This window comes from Lepisma saccharinum, chromosome 2 (genome assembly GCF_977018435.1).
Source record: "Lepisma saccharinum chromosome 2, izLepSacc3.1, whole genome shotgun sequence".
Taxonomy (NCBI): Eukaryota; Metazoa; Arthropoda; class Insecta; order Zygentoma; family Lepismatidae; genus Lepisma; species Lepisma saccharinum.
The window spans coordinates 167,950,799-167,975,098 of NC_139230.1; the positions used below are offsets into that span (position 1 = coordinate 167,950,799).

The 24,300-nt window shown below is 38.4% G+C and overlaps 1 protein-coding gene across 1 annotated transcript in view; it reads right to left on the reverse strand.

Annotated features, from left to right (window-relative positions):
• The window catches only part of Nasp (Nuclear autoantigenic sperm protein), a 51,202-nt gene that overhangs the window by 17,199 nt on the left and 9,703 nt on the right, over window positions 1-24,300 (reverse strand). The window contains exons 2-4 of the mRNA XM_083117680.1: window positions 22,094-22,317; window positions 14,521-14,652; window positions 2,121-2,208 (exon numbers count right to left, since the gene is read on the reverse strand). Coding sequence (XP_082973806.1) covers window positions 2,121-2,208; window positions 14,521-14,652; window positions 22,094-22,317 — 444 coding nt within the window. The remainder of the gene's footprint in view (window positions 1-2,120; window positions 2,209-14,520; window positions 14,653-22,093; window positions 22,318-24,300) is intronic.

The window sequence follows — 24,300 nt, forward strand, 5'->3', positions numbered from 1 at the left end:
ATGTACCACCTTTCAAGACAAACAAATCTACATAATATATTCCAAAAACTAACAAAGCCGCATTACTTTCATAAGAAAATTAGCACCGACATTGAGCGCACTGCCATCTATGTTTGTCATCCATCTGGGGAAGCAGTTTCTTGGGTCGTTTTCCACACTACGTTATTCAAGGCGCTGTAACCTAGGTATATTGCCAAATATCGTGACAATATATATTGCCAACTATCATGACAATACGTATATCTCCAACACAATATATATCGCCAAAATATCATGACGATATATCATCTAGTTGATATCGCCTGGATGATATTTTTTCAATATTGCGATATATCGTCCAACACTAGTGGCCACTTTAGGACCATGATAAAAAATACAAGTATAATTCCAGATTTTCAAGGTGAACTTTCCAAAAATTCAAGGGTGCTGGCCGATATTTTCTGTTTCAACCTTACATATTACTGCCTATCACCACTCGCACACATACACAAATAAATAAACCATATAAAGGGTCTGTGCGATTCCAATGTATACAAATATTCTAATTTAATTAAATGGTATATATATTTAATTTAAGGTGTGGAGTTTACACTGCCACTTCACATACTCAGACTCGAAATACATCTACAAACACAAGTCACCAATGTTACAAAAAATTGTTAATTGTATAAGAATTTTAAACTCAAATTTACTTAATCAACTTCAAGGTATCTTATCAATCATACAATAATCTTCCACCTGTCAGATAGATTGTTCTGTAAAAGACACTTACAAAGTAAAAGGATTGAGAGAATCCAGTTTCATTCTCTACGCAGCTTTCTCTTCCTTCCTCAATAAATATAAAAAGCTAAACTGTGAAATACTGGCCTCGGGGCATTCATAAATGTGCATAAATTCAAAGGGATTTGGATTAATACAAGTTGCAATTTTTCACGTGTATGGAGGAAAAGTCGACCAGAATTCCCAGAGATGCATAATTTCCTGAATTCAAGGAATTCCCGGTGATAACAATGCAGATGGATGATGACCAAAAAAAAAACCTAAGTGAAATACATCCCAAAATCTTCAATTGAGAGACCATGAGTCATTAACTAATTCTATTCCTACTCATCTCCCTTACAATTCAAATGACACATAAATAAGCATTTTTCCTGAAACACAAGGAGGAATTAGAATTGTTGTTTTAAGTCCACATTATGCACAGAAAGGCTAATCGGGACTGGACCTACAGTTTAAAGTGGGATCCGATCCACTATGTGCCTCCACCAGGTATCGAACCTGAGACCCCTTGATGCCATCTGGGAGGCCATTATTATTGAAAAAGCCAGAAAACATATGTTAAACATTAAATTAAAGTGAATGAAAACAGCGAAAGTGAACATGATTGCCAAATTTCTTAGCAAATTTCAAATTGCTCTGCCGGGTTAGCACCTCATAAATATTTACCTTCAGCTTTCATTAAATGGCTTCATTAAAAGTGTGGAGATGAACATGGAACTTTAAAACATATTAAAAGGTAAGAAATTTAAAATGGCAAAGTTGGATAAAGGTTTGTGATCAGATGCCAGCCAAGCATGGAGGGTAAACATTGTGACATGGCAACTTACCAGACCTTTCAAGGTTTGTTAGACCCCTGATATATTTATGTACATGTATTGCGTATGCAACACTTCTATTTCTAAGGTGAGAACACTGTTTAAAAGATTCACTGTTTTTTCCCCGGAAAATAATACAATTTGCTATTGTTTTGTTAATTTGCAAAAACCACCTCTTTCTCCATAATAAGCGAAATGGTAATATTGGGTACAATTTTTTCCGAGCAACTTTGTGAATGACACTTTGTCATGAGTAAGCTTGTTCTTTAATAAAATATACCTCTAATGACATGTGTTAACAAATGAAGAATTCAGTTTGGATTAATGCCCACAGAAGAGGTTATGATTACTGACGTATACAATGCGATTCCAAATTCCTTTTATCCTTTTAAATTTCTGAATCATACCTGATGAAGATATGATGAAATCAAATTAAAACAAACATAAAAGAACTGTCAATATTTATGTTCATGGCCTAGATCCTTTAATTGTAACAGAAAGTAAAATATTCAGCTTAAGTCTCACCTTTGAAATATGGCTTTAGCTAGCTCCAGCACTTCCCATGCAAGCTGCAGATTTGTAACTTCTTCTCCCTCTTCCTCTTCAGTCTGATCTGCATAATAAATTAAACATATTATATTTATGTAACAAAAAAGCTCACCAGACAAAAAAAAAAAACACTTTACATTGTAAGGCATGAACTTTAAAGACCAACTGATAGCAGTGGCGTATTCTGAAAATTTAGCCTGGTTTACCACAACAATTCTTATTTATTGTGTATTTATTATACACTGATTAGATATAAGAGAAATAAAACACTAATGGAGGTAAACTTCAAAGTTTGAGGCAATTTCTATATATGTGAAAAAAGTTGGTTTACAGGACACGAAAGAATATGCCACTGCACTGAGGTTCACAGATTGATGAGAAGTGGTGAAGTGAAACATGTGTGTTGGTCACTCCAAGAAGATAGGTTGCACAACAGATGTGACTGAATGGTAGAAAGTTTTTCTTTTCCAGTTTGCCATTGTAACAAACAATACTGATTCAAAGTTAATGTAAACATATCATAAGAGCTACTGAAAAATTCTGCAGTATATTCTTAAATGACAGTGCATTTGGTTTGGTTTATTTTACTTTGCTTTTCTGCCACTTTTCACTAATCCCAAAGATGAGGATGTGTGATGATATGATAAAATTGATGAAGGAACAAAGAATACCCATGCTCAGGCCAGGATTCAAACCTGGGGCCCTGGCATCATAGCCTCCTCCAATAACCACTCCACCATGGAGGTCGGCAAATGGTAAAATCTAGTAATCCCATTTGGTCACATTTGCTGGTGTCAAAATGTACTGTTGTTAAGTAGTGGCGGATACCTTAGTCAACTGGCACAGGGTAGCCACTCTAGGACCATTCTAAAATTCAATTTTAATTACCAGTTTTCAAGGCGAACTTAAAGGGTCTGTGTGATTCCAATATATCTAAAAATCCTAATTAAATTAAATGGTATATATAAGTTTATATTTTTAAAATACTGAATTTAAATTGCGGAGTTTACATTTGCCATTTCACATACTCACTCAAAATATATCTTTAAACACAAGTCAAAAATATTATGGGTTATAGTAATCTACAAAAATATGTTAAATGAATAAGAATTTCAAACTCAAATTTACTAATCAATTTCAAGATGTCTTATCTTGCAATAATCTTCAGTCTGTCAGATAGATTGTTCTGCAAAGGACACTAACAGAGTAAACAGATTGAGAGAATTCTGTTTTATTTTCCATGCTGCTTTCTTTTAATTCCTTGATAAAAATATAAGCTAACTGAAAAATTTGCCTCAGGGCATAAAACTTAAACATATGAATTTTACAAGAGCGTGCTATCGAACAATTATAGTGCAATATTGATAACAGAAAGCTGGTTAACCAAATTGCATATGGACAATGAAATTTTTGATTATCGTTATGTGGTTTATAGGTCCGATCGAAACACAATAATAACAGGAAAAGAAAAGGGCAGAGGGGTAGCTTTAGCGATAAAATGTAAATTCAAGAGTGTGTTAGTCGACTCTCCGCGACTACATCTGAACATAGACTGCATCCTCATTAAAGTGTTAATTCAAGGCAATGGGATATTGTATATTTGTGTAGTGTACATAGCACCCGGTAGCAACTGTAATACTTACTGTGATTCTTTAGGTTCATAGAAATGCACTGTCAACCTGGTAAAGTTAAACTCCTCTTGGCTGGGGACTTTAATCTCCCTGACATAAGAGACTCCAATTCTGACTTAAGGGAGAGAGAGACAATTTCCCCTAGGTCCTTCTCTCTGAGGCAGCTGGGAGCACTGTTGCAAACTTAGCTCTTTTGGGGCCAGATCTGGCTTTCTCGTGCACTCGTTTGGCTGTGAACTGTGGCACCCGCCCCCTGGCCCACTATGATGCCATCACTAGCCCCGGTCCACATAGACCAACTTTTGCACGTGATGTGATATTATTATATTGGCTGCATCGTGCCACCCCCTCTTACCTCCCCAGCTACTTTTATAATGCCTTGACTGAGGTGAAGATGACAATATTGTTATCCAGTAATACCTTATTTTCAATTCATACAACCATCGGTGGATTATTGTGATGGGTGATGCAGTCAGATGTAGACAGTGAAAACTAAGAATAGATTGTCATCACTTTAAAGTTACTGGTAATAGCAGCATCCCCTACCCCCTTGACAACTAAAATTACCATGGGAAGCACTTTATCCAGCCTTCGTAAATCTAGCTCCTTGAAAGTCAACTGTAGCTCAATTTAAGATGAAATTTAGCTCTCTTGTGTGCATCAGGTTTGGCAACAGTGCCAGGATGGCCTTAAGAGGCAAGAAGAAATGCATTACGCTTATGGGAGAATTACTTTATTAGTTTTCTTGGGGATATCAAACTTCCGATGGCGGAAAAAAACATATGATCGGGTAGAGGATCCATTGAAGATGGAAGATGTCAAAAAAAAGGGGTCGATAATTTTTTATGCGGGGTTGGCTACACTCATGAAGTTGAGCATGGGCAAGAGCATGCCCTAGTATTCTGTGCTTGCAACAGAGATAGAATCGTCAGAGTGGGATTGCGTACGTGTGAGTAGCAGTAAGGTGAAATGGCTGCCGTAATACAAAATCTCGCCAAATGTGAAGTGAGATCTGTCATACGATTTCTGAACGCCAAAGGACAGAATGCAGCTGACATCCATCGGGAATTGTGTGCCATTTATGGACAGACAATGATGAGGGAAGGTCAGGCAATGGTGCAGAGAGTTTCGGGAAGGGCGTTCAAATGTCCATGATGATGAGCGTAGCGGAAGGCCTAGTGTTCAGACGGACGATCTGGTGGAACGCGTTGACAACAAAGTGCGTTCCATTCGCCGGTTCACAATATCTGAACTCCCCAAAGAGTTTAAACAAGTGTCTGCGAAAACAGTGCATTGAATTGTGACTGACAACCTGGGGTGTCACAAACTGTGTGCGAGGTGGGTACCAAAAATGCTGACAGACGCTCACAAAGAGCAAAGAAGGACAGCTGCACGTGATTTTTTGGCCAGCTGGGGGGAGGATGGGGATGACCTCTTTTCGCACATAGTGATGGGGGATGAAATGTGGATATCGTACGCCACTTGGGAGTCAAAGCAGCAGTCAATGCAATGCACTCTGGTTCTCCTAAAGTGAAGATATTCAAACAAACACCATCAGTTCACAAAATCATGGCAAACGTGTTTTGGGACCAAAAGGGTGTGATTTTTGTGGAATTCTTGGAACCAGGATGAACAATTACAGCAGAGGTGTATTGCGAAACAGGGAATAATCTGCAACGTGCCATCCAAAATCGGTGGAGAAGAATACTACGCTCTAGAATTTTTCTGATACATGACAACGCCCACCTACACACAGCTGCTCATACTGTTGAGACAATTCAAAGATTTTGATGGGAATTATTCAATCATCCCCCTTACAGCCCTGACCTTGCCCCCAGCATTTTCTTTCTTTTTCTTCACATGAGAAAGTGGCTTGCATCGAAGTGTTTCAATGATAGTGACATGCTCAAGACATCAGTTCTGTACTGGCTGCACTCTCAGGCGGCAGAATTTTACGCAGAGGGTATACGGAAGCTTGTGCCACGCTATCAGAAATGTCTGGAGGTTAATGGTGACTACGTCGAAAAATAGCCAAGGTATGTACTTCCTTATCGATCACAATAAATTTCTTCACCTATCATTTTCTTGTTTTTTTAAAAAATATCGGCCCTTTTTTTTTGACATGTGCCTCCTCGTATTTACACTAGAAAGAGTCAAAACTCTCATTTGTTTAGCCGTAACTTGAATTTGAAGTTGTCTCTCCATAAGGAATACATAGGATTCTGTACATACTTATTCATCATTTTTTTTCAAACCCGGTATCTAGCTTAATAATTAACTTTAAAACCCGCTTCCACTTGCAACATGGGGAGAAATCCATACTCTCAAATTATCCGTTGATTTTCTTTAGTAGCAGTGACCATTCCGTCAATATTTAAATAAATGCATGCCTGGTGCGAAATTGTCACACCTCACCTTAACTACTTCTACTGGACCTTATTTAGAATTGGACAATTTCATAAACTCATCTGACTTTAAAAGCTTGAATGACATAAATAATAATAATAACGGAAAGACACTTTATCTGATTCTGACTAATGAACAGGGAATTTCAGTAAAGAGGAACACAATACCTCTTGTTCACGAAGATAGTCATCATCCATTGTTGCTTTTGAATATTAATCACGTTAAAAAATATGACACAAAATTGCGAATGTAGAACAGTATAACTTTGCCAAGGCAGATTTTATTTCTATTTATTGTAAACTTCAGGAATCAAACTGGGATGTACTAAAAGCACATAAAAATGTAAATGCGTTTTATGAAATTATTTTCAAAATTTTTGATGAATATGTTCCTCTAAAGCAAAATAAGAATAGGAAATACCCATGCTGATTTAATAGAAGTATTATCAAAATGAAAATATCAAACACTACCGCCGTAAGAAATGGAAACAACAGATAGGAAATAGGCAATATCATTACAATAAATTTAATGAATTACATGCAGAAATTAGGAAACGAATAGATGGCGTGAACTTTGAGATAAGTATTCAAAAATATAGCTCCCTGTTTTGGTCATATATTAAAAACAAAAGGTGTAATATTAATAAAGATCCGGTGTACTTCAAAAACAACAAGTTGACAGATGTGAAATCGTAGTCCAAGCTCTTGCACAGCACTTTCAATCAGTATATAAGAACTCCCCACCAAAAAATACTCATAACATGGGTCCAATACCAATAAACATGGCACACGAGACCTTGGACATTCTTAATCTTATGGAAATCAGTATTTTGGACATAGAAAATGCAATTAAGAAATTAAAACCCAAGAAATCGGCAGGACCTGACAAATTACCACCTTATGTGATCAAAGGATGTGGAGAAATTCTAAAATACCCACTCTATCTAATTTATAATATAATACTGTCAACTCATAAATTTCCGGAAAAATTAAAAGTTACAGCAGTCTGTCCAATTCCCAAACGCAACGACACCGATGATGTGCAAAACTATAGACCAATCAGCTCCAGAAAGATAAAGTCTGACACAAATACATACGTATTTGCTCATGTAAAACCCATCATATCTAAGTTTCAGCATGGCTTCGTTCCACGCAGGTCAGTTCAGACAAATCTTTCCAACATAACAGATTTTATTAGCACAATGTTAGATAAGGATGGGCAAGTTGATGTGATTTACACAAATTTTTGCAAAGCATTTGATATGGTTAATCACGAGGTACTCATAAACCAACTAGCATGTTTCAACCTGTCAGAACAATTACGACAACTGTTTGCTTCCTACTTACAAGACTGAAAACAGTATGTTACATATAAAGGTCAAACATCGGTCAATACAGGGCCAGTAGCTACTTGAGCAATTGATCGGGGACATATCGTATTTACACTAAACATAATGCCGCAAAATAAATTAAGTACTAAGGAGGGCCATGTAAGAGGTAACGGTGACCCCGATATGACCCGCAAGCCATAGTTTGGGTGGTCCTGGTATACAGTAAATGTCCTAATCTGACATCCTCATTTGTGCCCACAAATCCTTCTGGTACGAATTGAAAGCAGCCGATTCTGTCTTTGTTACTATGGAAACAGCCAAGGTCTGAAATCAGATCGTGTTACTTTCGAGGCACCCTGCACCATAAATGGGCTTCCCCCAGCATAAAGTTTTACAACAAGTATATTTATCTCATCTAAGAAACCAGATTACCTTGCACAATGGGTGACTTTCTGTCAGAAACCATAACTTAGCTATATTATTGTAAATTTTGTATCTAATTTATATTTTTTAAAATTTTTAGTATTATTGTTCATTTTAACGAAAAAAAAATGATAACATAAATTAAAGGTCTTATTTAGAGGATTGAAATGAAAAAAGAAAAATTGATATCGGTTGAGAAATAGACGAGAAACAAGTTATTTAAAATTTTGAATTTCACCATCTTTAATCCAATATGACAGCTAAGCGATCATAACTCAAGTCATGTGACCAATTTTTTCTACATACTAAGACCACCTATTAAAAGCCCCTGAAGTCAAAATGAGGGTACATTTCAGTCCACACGAAAATGGAGCTAGTTTCTACACTAAAATTGTGGATCTAATGAACAGAAGAGGAATCGACATCCTTGGAATGAGCAAAACAAAATGGAAAGGAAGAGGAGAAGTGAAATTGAGAAAAGGCTATAAACTGTACTGGGCAGATACCGAAGAGGGCAGGGAGAAGTGGGGTTGGATTTGTAGTCAAAATAAGTGAGGAAGTAGAGAGGGTAAATGACAGAATAATAAAAATTAAAATGAATGTAAGAGGAAAAGTAATAGAAATAATTCAAGTGTATGACCCACAAACAGGATGTACAAGGGAGGAGAAAGAAGAATTTGAAGAAGACTAGGAAGAACATGTAGGAAAGGAATGGCAAATTGTGATGGGTGATTCTAATGCACAAGTGGGAAAAGACAGAACAGGGTATACGGAAGTACTTGGAGCAGATGAATAGGGACAGAGGAATGAGGAGGGAAGGAGGCTACTGGACTTTTGTAAGAGAAACAAACTGCTAGTAGGTAATAGCTGGTTTAACCTTTAGTACGCCGCGCGGTCTGACGAAAGTAAGCCCAGTGTCGCCAAGGCTTTGAGCACGAAATTTGAATTTGTATACATAATGGAGAAAAATCGTAATAACTCTGGCACTATGGGACCAATCTACTTCGAATAACTTTTGTTTTGCAGGTAATACATCGGTGCATGCAACCATGTAAAATTTGGATGCCCCAACCATGGGGGGGGGGGGGTTATGGGCGGGGGCTGCATCCCCCGAAATTCAATAAAAAAAACATAAAATGTGGAGTTTGCCCCCTCTTCTCCAACTACTTTAGGGAGAAAACCGGAACTTTTGCTTTTTTTTTTTCCAAAGAATGGACCTTTCGCAACAGAATGAAACTTGATTCATGTTCGTGGGTGCAATACAATTTCAATAATAAGGCAAAACGTAAAAATCTGTTTTTTCCCTCAAAACAGCGAATTTTAGCCAATTTGCATATTATTCATAAAATTGTTATAACTCGGACACTATGGGACCAATCTACTTTGGATAACTTTTGTTTTGCAGGTAGAAGATCAGTGCATGCAACCATGTAAAATTTGGATGCCCCAACCGCAGGGGGGTTACGGGCGGGGGCTGCATCCCCCGAATTTCAATGAAAAAAACATAAAATGTGGAGTTTGCCCCCTCTTCTCCAGCTACTTTGGGGAAAAACCGGAACTTTTGCTTTTTTTTTTCAAAGAATGGACCTTTCGCAACAGAATGAAACTTGATTATTGTTCGTGGGTGCAATACAATTTGAATGATAAGGCAAAACGTAAAACTCTGTTTTTTCCTCAAAACAGCGAATTTTAGCCAATTTGCATATTATTCATAAAATTGTTATAACTCGGACACTATGGGACCAATCTACTTCGGATAACTTTTGTTTTGCAGGTAGAACATCAGTGCATGCAACCATGTAAAATTTGGATGCCCCAACCGTGGGGGGGTTGTGCTAACTACTCGGCCACAGGGTCGGACAGGACGCAAGGTGTGTGGAAGGAATTTGTCTGCCAGCAAGAGTCCATGTAGTCGTGCTTGTTATGTCCAAAATAGATCCAGAGGGCAAAGAAAAGGAATAATTCTCCAAGGGTGATGGGGGGTTCTACCCTGGACGGATTATTCTCATTGACAAATTGCTGGTAGTATCGGTTAGATTCTACCAGAATAATGTCGAGAATAGCATCCGTCCAGAATAGGTGGAAAGAATCGAAAGGTGAAGAATCAGGAGTCAAATCTGAGGTCTTGCGTCCGGGCCGGCCAGTAAAAGGTAAAGGAGTTGGACCCTGAACATGAGAGGTGCACGGGACCCAGGTTGACGAACTTGATGACATCGATGATGATGTTGTTGGGAGAGGAGAGTCATTTTCATCCGAAGAAGAATCAGATATCCCCCCACAAATACATCATAATCAAATTCATCATCTTGATCAACATCTGATCCCATGCTCTCACATTCATTGTCCGTATCATATAAAAGCTCATCGATCTCCCTAACGCATAATCGTTTCCTTCCGGACATATTTCCACAAAGAGCTGAGTCAACAGGGAACAAATGGATTCACAGTAGCTACACAAGATGCAAGTGCGAATGAAAAAATCAGAAGCACATATCACAAAAAAATTACCCAACACAAGTTCAACACAGCTCAGGGGGTACACAATCAGAAAGCACAAAACACGGTCTTTCACAGCCACTGCTCTGAACGTCTATGGCGAAGCCTTTCCTAAACAGAGGAGGGGAGGGAACCTTTGCAATCCTTTGTTTTGTCTATACTTCTGGATAGACTCCTGATTCTGGCTTCTGGCCTCGGGCTGTCGTCAGGCTTCATTGCATTTCTAACATAGAGGCAAAAGAAAGCTGACACCGCTAAACCTCTTCCAATCCAGCCTCTCCTTGACCCCCCCCACCTTGCTACTACTTTCGGCTGGATCACCAGGTCTAAACACAAAGAAGAATGTGTGCCTTATCAGTACTAAATCACAGCGTTGGAAGCTTGGAGGAAAACAACATCGTATATATCAAGCATTCATTGTGTCTGTCAAGTGTGAGCCCAAACACGTGACATATTCCGAGAAAGGAGGGGGGGGGGGGATTTGAAATTTTCGTAAACACATGTTCCCGAACCAAACTGTCAGTGTTTCAACCTCAATATACAAATATAAGTGTGGCAAACACTCGATAATTGTATCTAAAGCTGTTTGTTCCATATATGCAACCGCGGCTGACAGGGACATACTTTTTTTGTTCCACATATGGAACGGCGGGGGACTAAAGGTTAAAAAGAAATAGGACAGCCATAAAATTACAAGATACAGTTGGAATAATGAACAAAAGTCTGTAATAGATTATATATTGGTAAACAAGGAAGTATAGAAGATAATGAACAACATTAAAGTAATACCCAGTGAGAACTTAGATAGTGACCACAGGCTACTAGTAGGAGATGTGAGGAGATGGAAAATAAAAGATAGAAGGGAGGAACAAGAGACAAGGATAAGAGTGTGGAAATTGAAGGATAATATGATAAAAGAGAAATACAGTATCAAGAAATATTGTGCACCAAAGTGCCAAGGGATGAATCCAAAGGAGTAGAAACAGAATGGATAAGATTTAAAACCTAATTAGTAGAGGCAGCTGAAAAGGTATGTGGAAGGACAAGCAAATAAAGAAAGAAACACCATGATAGAATGAAAGAACTCGAGAAGCAGTGAAAAACAAAAATGATGCATTTAGAAAATGGTTTAAATTTAAATCACAAAATGCATGAAAAGATTACGTGGAAAAGAAAAGAAGCAAGAACAGTAGTAAAGGAGGAAAGAGGAAAGTGGATGGAAGATTGGGCCAAAGTGCTAGAAGATGTAGATGTAAACAGGAAAGTATTGTATGAATTACTGAGAGAAAGGAGAAGAGAAAGAGGAGACAGCTGTAAGCTAGGGGATGGAAGGGGAAACGTTGTAGAAGAGGATGAAGAAATAAGGAGAATGTGCAGAAATAATTTCGAAAAATTGCTGAACGTGAAAAAATGAAAGGTACATGAAGAAGTGAAGGGAAAAATGAATCTCACATAGAAAGAAGTGGAGGAAGCACTGAAGAGAATGAAGAGAGGTAGAGCACCTGGAATAGATGAAGTGTCGGTGAAAATGATACTAGGAGCAGGAGTGATTGGTGTACAGTGGCTGTACAGTGTGTTGAAAACAGTGTGGCAAGAAAGAGAAGTGCCAAGAGATTGGACAAAGAGACTAACAGTTCCCATATTTAAGATGGGGGACAGAAAGGAATGTAAAAACTACAGAGGAATAACACTAATGTGCCACTCAGCAAAGGTGTATGAGAAAATATTAGAGAAAAGAATAAGGGAAGTAACAGAGCTGAACATGAGAGAGGAACAGTATGGATTTAGAAGAGGCAGATCAACAGTAGATCTGATATTCACCATAAGGCAAATGCAGGAAAGGCACTACGAGTATGGAAATGATTTGATTATGGCATTCCTAGATATAGAAAAGGCACACGATAGCATGGACAGAACAAAGATTTGGAAGGCTTAAGGGAGAAAGGAGTCGAGGAAGATATAGTGTGTAGAGTGAAGAGCCCATACAAGGCCAACCAGAGCTGTGTGAAGACACCAGTGGAAAGAACGGAGTGGTTCATTATAAGTAATGGAATAAAACAGGGAAGTGCTCTTTCCCCACTGCTCTTCGTAATTACAATGGATGCAATTAACGAAGAGGTGGGGAGAAAGAGATGAAAGCCCTGTTTGCTGATGACTTAGTAATATGGGGAAACAGGGAAGAAGTAGTACGGAGACAGCTTGATAGTTGAAATAAGGAAATTAGAAGAACAAGAATGAAATTCAGTGCAGAAGAGAGTGAGGTGCTAATAACAACAAGATACAGAGTCAGAAATGTATCAAGAATAAAGATGGACACAGAAGAGTTGACGGTAGTGGAGAGCTTCAAATATCTAGGAAGCATAATTGAGAAAAGTGGAAGAATAGATGAGGAGGTAAACAGAAGAGGACAAATGGGTGGTGGACTATATCAAAGCATTCGAAGATTGGACTTGGACAATGACAGAGAGAGACAAATGAAAGATGCAGGCAGTAGAGATGAAATTTTTAAGGAGTATATTGGGGAAGACTAGGAGGGATAGAAGACAGAATGAGTAGATCCGACAGACAGCATGAGTGGTGAAGCTACAGGACAGAATAGATCAGGCACAAATGAGATGCTCTGGACACATGAAGAGGATGGATGCAGAAAGACTACCAGTAAGAGCTTACAAATGCACAAGGAGTGGGAACAAGGCCAAAGGGAAGACCAAGATGTCGGTGGAAAGAGCAGATAGTGGAGAGTGTTAGGAGAAGAGGACAATATTGGAACACTGTGGAAAGTGAGGAGTGGTGGAAGCCCAGAAGAAAATGGAGAGGCTTGACTTCTATGCCGACCCAGCCAGAGGCAGGAAATGGCGAAGAATGATGATGTTGCTTTCTCAGTTAATGAAAACTTTGTCTACCTAATGGTTATCATAATCAAACACAAATAGTGCCTGACAGGCAAAATTAATTGTAGGCGGCAGCATGATTATTGTGTCCTTGCGCTTCAGACAGACAACTATTCTCTCATTTAATTACATGAGGAATTCAATGCTGGCCATGATGTTATTACATAATATTGATAGATTAATATAATTTTAACCTGAAAATTATATCAGAACACAATAGATGAATAATCAGTACTGTAAAATCAGGATCTTCAGATGATCGCCTGTGACAGAAAAGATATAACTTAAAATATGTTAAAATTTCAATGGTATTTCATGTCACTTGTCAAATATGTGTTAATGGCCTTTAACACATAATAATTACTTGTGATTTTACTTCTATTTTCATAGTTCTTGTTAATAGCAGACTTTTTAAAAAATGATGTCACACTTTTCGACATGATTAGTAAAAATGATCCTCTGTTGTATGAATACATTTACCGAGACAAATAGTTATTAAAAAAAATGTTTTTTTTTTCATATATCACAGCTTCAAAAAAGTTCTTATTAATTATAATCTTGAAAGTGTTGTAAAAAAAAAGGATGAAAGTACAAGCTGAAAATGTCTGCTTGATACAAAGAAAACATGTCAACATTAAATTATTGGAGAGGGCAAATATATAATAATAAATATCATGTGCATACGACAATATACTTTTCTGGATTATTTGGGGGTGTTTTCTCCAATTCCTACACCCACTGTTGAATTACACATACTCGCAACCAGAAAAAAAACAAGGAGTAATGGAGAATCTAAATTTTTGTATTGTCGACCCATGGCACCTGGGAACAATACAAATAATTCCAATTTTAATGTTTTTGTACAAAAACGTATCATATTTAGTCCAACTGAACTACCCTGCCATTGCACTTTAATACGTATATTAATTCTTTGCTTCACAAGAAGGCCATTTTAGAAACTTGTGACCTGCAACATTATCTAAAAAGTTTACTAAACACATTTATATTATCAATTTAGAAAAGAATTTCTTCACTTCGGTGAAAATCATGTTTGAATAACCACTCAATCCTTCTTCAATGTAAAAGATAGGGCAAGCAAATTCATTAAGGAGACAACTAGGGTGGCACCGCCACGGGAAAACTTTGATAGTGTACATTGCTAGAGTAGAGGAAAGGAAAATACATATATTTTTGCTTACCATTATTTGTACTATCTTTTGCTGGTTCCTCCTCTTCAGCTTTACTTTCTTCATTATCCTCCCCTTGTGACTCTTCTTCTCCTTCACCCTCTCCTTCTCCATCTTCACCATCTTCATCATTCCCCTTCTCATCTATTAAATAGATCATCATACAGAAATTTATGAGAAAAATGCATACATCAGATTTGCAAATAGGTATTTGCAGTTTCAATGTAAAAATTAATTTTCCCTAAACTTAATATTTTATCAAACTATTCTTCACAGAAAACAAACAGGACTAAGTTTAAAATCTAAAAAAATATATATATTTTAAATTTCGCTTGATACAAATCGACTAATTGGGACAGGAAAATTTCTAAGCAGATCATGCTTTGATTTCTTTAAAAATAAATTCATTTAGAGATAATGAACATATTCCATTCGACTACAGAGAAGCTCTAATGACTTTTGTACTGTAAATAATCATTATTTCAGGTTTTGAAGTAACAACATAACAAAATATATTTGCATAACCAATATTGACATTAATTTGGGGAAAGCAAAATGCATTTACAAGAACTTTATAATTGGAATGGGACATTAATTGGTGCTCTTTCAGTATCAGCCGATATCTGCAATATTACAGACATTATACCGATCTGACATATCTATAAATAGTCCGTAATTTAGTGCAAAATTCTGCCATTCTGTTGTTATAATCATATAATTCATATAACCTAGTTCCGTAAAGTAAATGTCTAAAATATGCAGTCATCTGGTTACATAATAATAACCTGTGGTGCAACAGCTCGTGAAGACCTACCTACCAACTGCCAGCCTCACTCCACATGCCGAGGTGGGAGATCATCCAACAATTATGGAGTGATGTGTGGTCAGCACGATGAAACCCGACTGGGTTACATACCTTAACTAAGGAGGTTAATCGATCATTCACAAAACATTTGCAATTTGGAATTTTATATGAGATCAGTAGCCATCCATAACATACAAATACTCAGCGGAAGCCTCATTTTACATTATCCTGCATTCAGTCTCCATTTTTCCAACAGAGCAAAATATTCATCTTGGTGTGCTGAAAAATGGAAAATCCAGGTGCCACTGTACACACACATACAATAACTTTAGGCAGTGAGAGGATCTGAAAACTTGAAGTGTTAGTTATGTGCAAAACTTACTATGAAGGGTACAATGTGTATGATATCCTAAAAAGAACACCATTTACGTATTTACTTAGATATGGCTCACAGTCGGATAATTGCCAGTAATGTGAACAAAACTCAAAACTGACTTAACAGGAATAAAGTAATTGTTTCTGACTACCTTGAAAAATAATGTTTTTTGGAAGAGAACTTCATAAAATGGTAGTTGTATTACACAAAGGCTAATCAAGAGTGAAACTACAGTTTGAAAATATCATTTTCTATCAAAAAAATGAATGCAGATCACTTTTATTACAATATGCTGCTATTCACGCTCTCGGCCGCTGATTTAGTCAAGTCTGTGAAAATATGCAACGTTAACTGTTATGCTGACGACACTCAATTGTATATATCCACACGCATATCAAAATTGCAGGATGCGGTCGCACTTTTAAACCAAGATTTGAAGAACATAAGCGATTGGTGTGCTTCAAATGGGTTATTAATAAATTCAAACAAATCAATATTTACAATTATCGGAACAGGCAGTCTCTTGAAACATATTAACATCAATGAATGTGAAATAATTCTTCACACACTGCATATTAAATTTTCTGAAACAGTAAAAAACCTAGGACTGATCATGAACCAGCGGCTCGATTGGTCTGAGCAGGTGATACAACAATGTGGCAAGGTGTATTCGATATTAAAAAGCCTCTATCTTCTGGTAGACTTTCTCTCTCCTAAGATAAAATTAAACCTAGTGCAGTCTCTTATCTTCCCCCTATTTGACTATTGTGATGTCGTTTACGGGCTAAGAATAACAAAAAAGCTTGCAATAAAAATACAGAAAGTTCAAAACGCATGCATTAGATATGTATATAGAACAAAAAAGTGTGAACATATTCTCCCTGTGCTTAATGAGCACAGAATCGTCTCCATGGCACGACGGAGAAAACTGCACTTGTTTTGTACACTGCACAACATAATTAATAGCAAAAGCCCAAACTACCTCTTTTCGAAATTAAACTTCAGAAGCAAAATTCACTCGCATTTAACCAGAAACGCTGCCAGTTTCAGCTTACCTCGTTGCAGAACTTCAGCTTATCAGGCCTCTTTCAGCTACACAGCACCCAAAGCCTGGAATGCACTACCAAATATAACCAAAAATCAAAACTTCAGACGTTTTCGTGATATGCTCCGTGAATCACTGATAAACGATCAGAAGCAGCATAAATCAACTTATGAATAATGATAAATACAGTGAGTTGCCAGAATTTATTTTTTTCTTACTATCAACTTTCTCGACTTCAGTTACTTTATTATCTAATTCACTGCTAATATTGTTCCAATGTATATGATTTTATTCCTATTGTATTTTATTGTACTTTCTTGATCAATTTCTTTGTAATCTGAATTTCATTTTAATTTTTAGTTTTTATCTGTTCTATTGTATGAGATTTTATTCCATTTGTATTTTATTGTACTTTCTTGTTCATTTTCTTTGTAATCTTGAATTTTATTTTATTTTTATTTTAATATGTACTTTTTGGGGTTAGGTGGTAGACCTGCAACAGCTGAACCTCGCCCAGCAATAAAGTCAATTCAATTCAATTCAATAAACTTCCTATCATCTTTAATTTATTTTTGTCATAATTGAAAAGAAGATTTTCTGCAGAAACAAAATCAATTTGCCTGAACAAAAGATGGTGATGTCAGTTTCCACCAATCCATCCTATTCAACAATTGTTAGTGCTTCCAGTTCACTGGACTCCAGGCTGTAATAATGGACCCAGATTTAATTCTCCACTCCACTGCAGAACCAATAAGGGAATGAGATGCAGACTGATGAACTTTTTTTTTTGTAGGTTTCAGTCAAATTTCATTTCATTTACAAAAATTGCCTTATGTGCAATAAATCCTTGTGACAAGTATACAAACTTCAATACATAAAAAAAATCACACACTTATATAGATTGATTGTTTGTTTTGGTTTATTTTACTTCACTTTTCTGCCACCACTGTTGGCTAATCATGAAGATGAGGACATCCAGCACAATGCGCAATGTGTTAACCTCTCTACACACACTATGATAGAAGAAGCACTAATGCAACATTTTGTTCACCAAATTGGTCCCTCCTGTTGAAATTTGTCATTCTATGCTTTTGTAATGGTCAACATCTCCATCATCGTTCTTGATCATGAATTACCATCCTTTACCATTTGCACAAGAAAATGAGCCTCAGTTATTACATACATTTTTCTACTTTTAGTCAGGTTTAGAGGCAATCTGGACCACTGTGTAATGTTGTGAAGTAACACACAGACTTGTTAATCTTTTGTTGGCATTGTCAAAACACATGATGTTCAGTAATGTTTGCCTAATCATCAACATTGAGAACCAAGCAATATAATGTACAGGGTGGGCCAAAAGTCCCTTACCACCCCTTGTAAAAATCGTTTTAGTGGAAATTGATGAATAACAACCATGTGTGACCACATTAGGCCTAGGGGGAAGTCATAAGGTGGGGGTGCCCTTGACGGCCATCTTGAAAGCCGCCATCTTGGATACAAGTCCAGTTTTGTAAATGGGAAGGTAGGCATGCGATACATGATTTTAGGCTAGAATTTGATAAGTTGTAAAGTGAAGGTGAAGTTGTAATGTTGAAATCTTCATTTGTTAAAAAGTTACAGGCATTCAAATGTTGGAATCACACCTTCATTTTTTATTTGTTGCAGGTGCCTAAATCATGCCACTAACCACAGAGGAGAGGAAAGAGTTAATAAGGGCATGGGGTGGAAGGAGTGCAAGGGTTGTAGCAGCTGAATTTAATGAACGACACCCAGATCGACATCCTGTGTCTCATGTGAGTGTTGCCAACCTCTTCCATAAATTCATGGATACTGGTTCAGTAGCGGACAAACCCAGGTCTGGAAGACCCACTACTGCGACAGAAGAAGGCACAACCATAGCAGTGTTGGCATCGGTTGCAACATCACCACACCACACAGTACTCGTCGCCTCTCAGCGGCATGTGGTGTCAGCCATACATCCATCAGACGCATCCTAAAGAAAAACAATTGGCATCCGTACAAATTGCAACTTCAACATTATTTATCAGAAGACGACCCAGATCGATGCCTGGAATTCTGTGACTGGGCAGTTGCCCAACTTGAAGCAGATCCCACATTCGCCTCAAAAATCCTGTTTTCCAACGAAGCAAATTTTTATGTGCAAGGAGAGGTCAACAAACAAAACTGTCGCTATTGGTCCGCTACCAATCCTCACTGGGTTGACCCCTGTAAATTGGTAGGAGCTGGTAAAGTATGGTGTGGTGCGGCCTATGGGGTACCAAACTAATTGGTCCATTCGTCATTCCTGGTAACCTTAATGCTGATCATTATTTGGCAATGTTGCGTGATCTCATCCTGCCATCCGTGTTGTCTGAGGATGGCACATTTCCCTTAATTTTCCAACAGGATGGTGCACCTCCCCATTACGGATTAAACGTCCGTGATTATCTGCATGAACAATTTCCTGGACGGTGGATCGGGTGTCGTGGTCCCATTGAGTGGCCAGCACTTTCAACCGATCTGACTCCATTGGATTTTTATTTGTGGGGTCATTTAAAGGCCAAGGTATACGCTGAGAAGATCAGGAATGTTGCTCACCTGGAAGGAAGGATCTTTGCAGCCTGTGCTGATATTTTACCTGACACACTTAGCAGGGTCATGGACAATTGGGGTGAACGACTACACACATGCGTGGCGCTGGAGGGTGCTCACATAGAGCATGTAGAGCACCATATGTAAAAGTGTGATTCCAACATTTGAATGCCTGTAACTTTTTAACAAATGAAGATTTCAACATTACGACTTCACCATTGTTTTCCTTATCAAATTCTAGCCTAAAATCATGTATCGCATGCCTACCTTCCCATTTACAAAACTGGACTTGTATCCAAGATGGCAGCTTTCAAGATGACCGCCGTCAAGGGCACCCCCACCTTATGACTTCCCCCTAGGCCTAATGTGGTCACACATGGTTGTTATTCATCAATTTCCACTAAAACGATTTTTACAAGGGGTGGTAAGGGACTTTTGGCCCACCCTGTAGAATGCAGAAGGTTGTTTGGGATATGTCCAAATGACCTTGCGACACCATTGCCATCTGTGGGATTGAGCTGGGATGATGGTGCAGCTGTTGTTATCAGTCGTGTATCGTAGCTTCCAGGTGCCGGAGTGTCATGCACGTAGCTGTCAAATGGTGCCAAAAGTGAACCGTTATTGGGAAGGTATGTCATGGCCCTTTCCATGCACATTTCTCGTATGACTGAATAGTAAAACAGTGTCGGGAGAATTGTTTGACTGTCAGGAAAAGAACTGTGAAAGAGAGAGTATCCTGGTACATACAACTGGGGCCCATTGGTAAACATTTACTCACAAAAGACACCAGTGAAAGTATTGCCTGCTGTGCTCCAAGAGATTCGACGAATGGCATGCCAGGAAAATCCACCAACCCAACGTGAGATGCCCAGGAGGGTGCATGTGGCTCCTTCCACTGTGAACATGATCATCCATAACTGCCTCAAGCTGCGGTGCATTCGTAATGCCCACATGCACCACCTCCTCCCGTGCCACATTGTCAAACACAGGATCAACTGCAGAAAACTCAATGAAAGATACCTGGCAGTGGTCACATTCGGTCAATTACGTACCATAATACAGATGGCAAGGAGTGCAGCAACTTTGCTACTGCCGGGACACTTTTCCAAGAGACTTCACAGTTGTCACCGGATTCGGTTATGTGGGGAAGTTGTTGATACATAATGTGGACAGAAATGTGAAGGTGAATGAATGCTGCCTACTTTTGGTCATTCATTATCACCTCCATCTTCCGTACAGACATCCCTTGTTTGTATGGAGGGGTCACTCAACAAATGTGCATTCATAAGGATGAGGCATCAAGCCATACTCTCCGAACATCAGGAGATGGAGCAGGAAACAGGGATCCATGTTATCCCATTTCAGGACATTCCGGTGAAAAGCCCTGCAGTGTGGCCACTCTAGGACCATGATAAAATTGAAGTATAATTCCCGGTTTTCAAGACGAACTTTCCAAAAATTCAATGGCACAAGCAGATGCTTTTTCTATTTCAACCTCCTCTCAACCTCTCTCCCCTCCCCCCACACAAATATATTAACAATATAAAGGGTCTGTGCGATTCTGTGTCTGTGTATTCAAAAATTCTAATTCAGGAAGTTTTTTACATTTGCAATTTCACAATCAGACTAGAAATACATCTAGAAACACAAAGTCACAAATGTTATGGGACACATAAGTAGTAATCTACGAAAAACTGTTTTGTATAAGAATTTCAAATTTACCTAATCAACTTCAAGATATCTTATCTTGCAATAATCTTTCACCTGTCTGCAAAGGACACTAAGCAAGTAAACGGTTGAGAGAATTTTTTTTATATTTTCCACCCAGCTTTCTTTTCCTTCCTCGCTAAAATAAAAGCTAAACTGTGAAAAACTTGCCTCAGAGCATTAATAAATACATAATAAATTCAGTGGGATTTGGATTAACGAGAGTTGCAATTTTTCACGTCTAAGGAGAACAATTCAAGCATAATTCATGCATAATTCCCAGAGAAAATAATTCATGCATAATTCCTGCAATTCAAGGTGAGTACCCACCCTGGCCCTGATGGCACTCCTATGAATTTCTGTGCATTTGAACTCTTGAAACAATGTCTGAAACATCGCAGTCCACACACCCTCCCCGGTCTTTGGAAACCCTGCAGAAAGGAATGGAATAGGATTCCCATGCCGGTTCTCCCAACGTAGTTTGTTACAATGTAAACTCCAATGTAGGGTGATAGTCCACAATGCTGGTGGTCCGATTGAACATATCCAGTTGTGGCGGCATGGCATTTCATGAGATCAATACACCTTGGAAGTCATTTGGATATATCCTGAAGAACTTTCTGTAAATGATTTGTGTGTCGCGCATTGTGGCCATGCAGTCTAAGGCACCAGACTTTGGGCTTGTACTATGAGACGCATGCTGGTTCAAGTCTTCTGGGGAGAAAAGTAACAACTTTTCTCCCGAGATTTCAGCCAGTGTATGGGACCAGTGGCCAGAGCTACAAATGAGTAGTGTAACCTGGCCATGGAAACGTACAACAATGACTGGGGGTTCATCATGCTGACCATACATCACCCCGTAACTGGTTGGATGAGGAATGTGTGTGTGTGAGGCTGGCAGTTGGCTCTCACAGGCTGTTGCACCATGGGTTATTTAAATTATCTACGTTGAGAAGATTAGGAGATTAGCATACAACACAAACATCACCAAATTAAAAATACTTGGTTAAAGCATTATGTTTCTCATAACAGAAAAATGAATATCATCTGGAAAACATACCTCCAGAAATATTTCCTATAACTCCAGTTTCTTCTCTTGCCATTTCCAAAAGTGCTCTTCCATAGTCATAGTAAGCATCTCCACACTCATTAGCAGTTTCACCATACTGTTCTGCAAGAAGTTTACAGGCTTCGGCCAATGAAGTAACTGCAGATCCATAATCACATACTATCAGGTGACGTTTACCTTGGACTAGATGATTCAATGCTTGCTGTGCAGTATCTCTATGATATACAAAAAAAGAGTTTGATTTTATCACTCAATACACAAGGAACAATTTAAATCCAGAACAGAAATCTCTTTGTTCCAGCTCCTTCAAATGGACAATCAAAGGTGCTTTAATAGCAAAATGTTTGGATATGGCATGGAAAAAAAATAATTCTATCTTATCTCTAATCAATTTATCTTTGAGAAAAAAATAGGCACAAGAAGAAAGTTTAAACACAGATGACTGGGCTGACAACTTAGCTGACTTTTGAAACCTATGCATACAGTTCTTTATACCTTGAAGAAGTGAAAATATGCTGAATATGACCAAAAATTTGTTAAAATATCCTCAGTCATGTATAAGTGGTCATTTCAGAGACATGTTTATGGGTTTCAAAATTAATTAAAGTTTATTATATTTTTGTGCAAGATCCCAGCAAGGTTCCAAAGAGGGAATACCAAAGATTGTTCACATGAATAATTGTGTAAGTCTACATAGTGTACATTGTTAACCTTTAGAGCCGTGGTTCTTAACCTTTTTGAGCCCATAGCCTGATAAATTTGTTATTTAAAAGTACAAAAATTCTATTTGTAAATTTCTTATAAACTTTGCACGTTAATTCATTATTCTTCTAGTTTAATCTTAATCAATAAATTATGGCATAATCATACCGACAAAATATACAATTTAGTTTAAATTAGTTCTAAACGACTGGAATTAATGGAATCTTTTAATTTGTCTGGTCAACATCAACCTCCAAATTTGGAGGCACGAAGCAACACACCATCTGGTTAGATCGTTTACCATTTGTCGCAAAAGGATTTCTGGTTATCGAAGTCAAAACCAGAACAAAAGTCCATATTCCCAGGTGGTTGTCAGCTCAGGCTGCAAATCATTTGTGTCTTCCAGCCCTACTGGAGAAAGGTCCCACAGTTGTAATTCATATTTGGAGGCTGCACAGGAGAAATCCCCTTCTCAGCATCTTTGATTTCTCACCAACACTAGTAAGAGGGATTTCCTCTTATCACTAGTGAACAGGAAATGAAGGGTCATCTTTCCAGGTGGTTGCTAGCTCAGGCTGCACATCACAAAACTTTAGGAGAACCTCTTGCAGCCCATTGGCTGAGAAACAATGCTTTAGAGGACGGAGGCTGGTGCGTGTGTGTAGCCTCTTCGGATGGGAACTTTTCAAGCATGCACTTGTCAAACATGTACAAGGTAACCAAAAATGTTCTTGCCGTTTGACGTCCCATTAATCATGCGCTCACAGAGAGGAAACGAAATGACGCATGTGCCTGCTAAGTGATCGGGAGTTAGTCTGACCATCGACTGTCAGTAATACAGGCACATTGCGCACACACAGCAGTCATAGCTCGTCCAGTGTCGAAGAGAAATGGAGGTATCGAAGCAGCTTGTTTGCGTGTGTTTGTTGTATGACTTTATAGTGGGCCTGTCAGCTGCCACATCAAGTCACCACATTTGTCAGGCATTTAGGGAGAATGCCGTGAACGGACGCACTGCCAGGCATTGGTTCCAGAAATTCCGTTCTGGAGATGTGAGCCTTTCGGATGAACCTCGCAGTGGACGACCACATGTGTTGCATGATGAGGCCCTGAAAGCAGCCATCGAGGAGGACAGTGGTCTAACGTGTGATGAACTTGCAGAAAGGTTCCATGTTTATGCTGAAACAGTCAGACTGCACCTGCATGGGATAGGGAAGTCACACAAGTTAAGCAAGTGGATATCCTACACATTGTCGGCAGTCAACAAGGAACAACGAGTGACAGCCTGTTTGTCCTTGCTCACTCGACACCTGAACACACCCATATCTGATCGCTTGCTCACTGGTGATGAAAAGTAGGTCCTCTATGACACTCCCAAGCATACCAGACATTGGTTGCCACCACGTGACCCTGTTCCTCACACCTCAAGACCACCTCTGCACCCACGGAAGGTTATGCTCTCTGTATGGTGGAAAAATTAGCAAGTGTTGCATTAA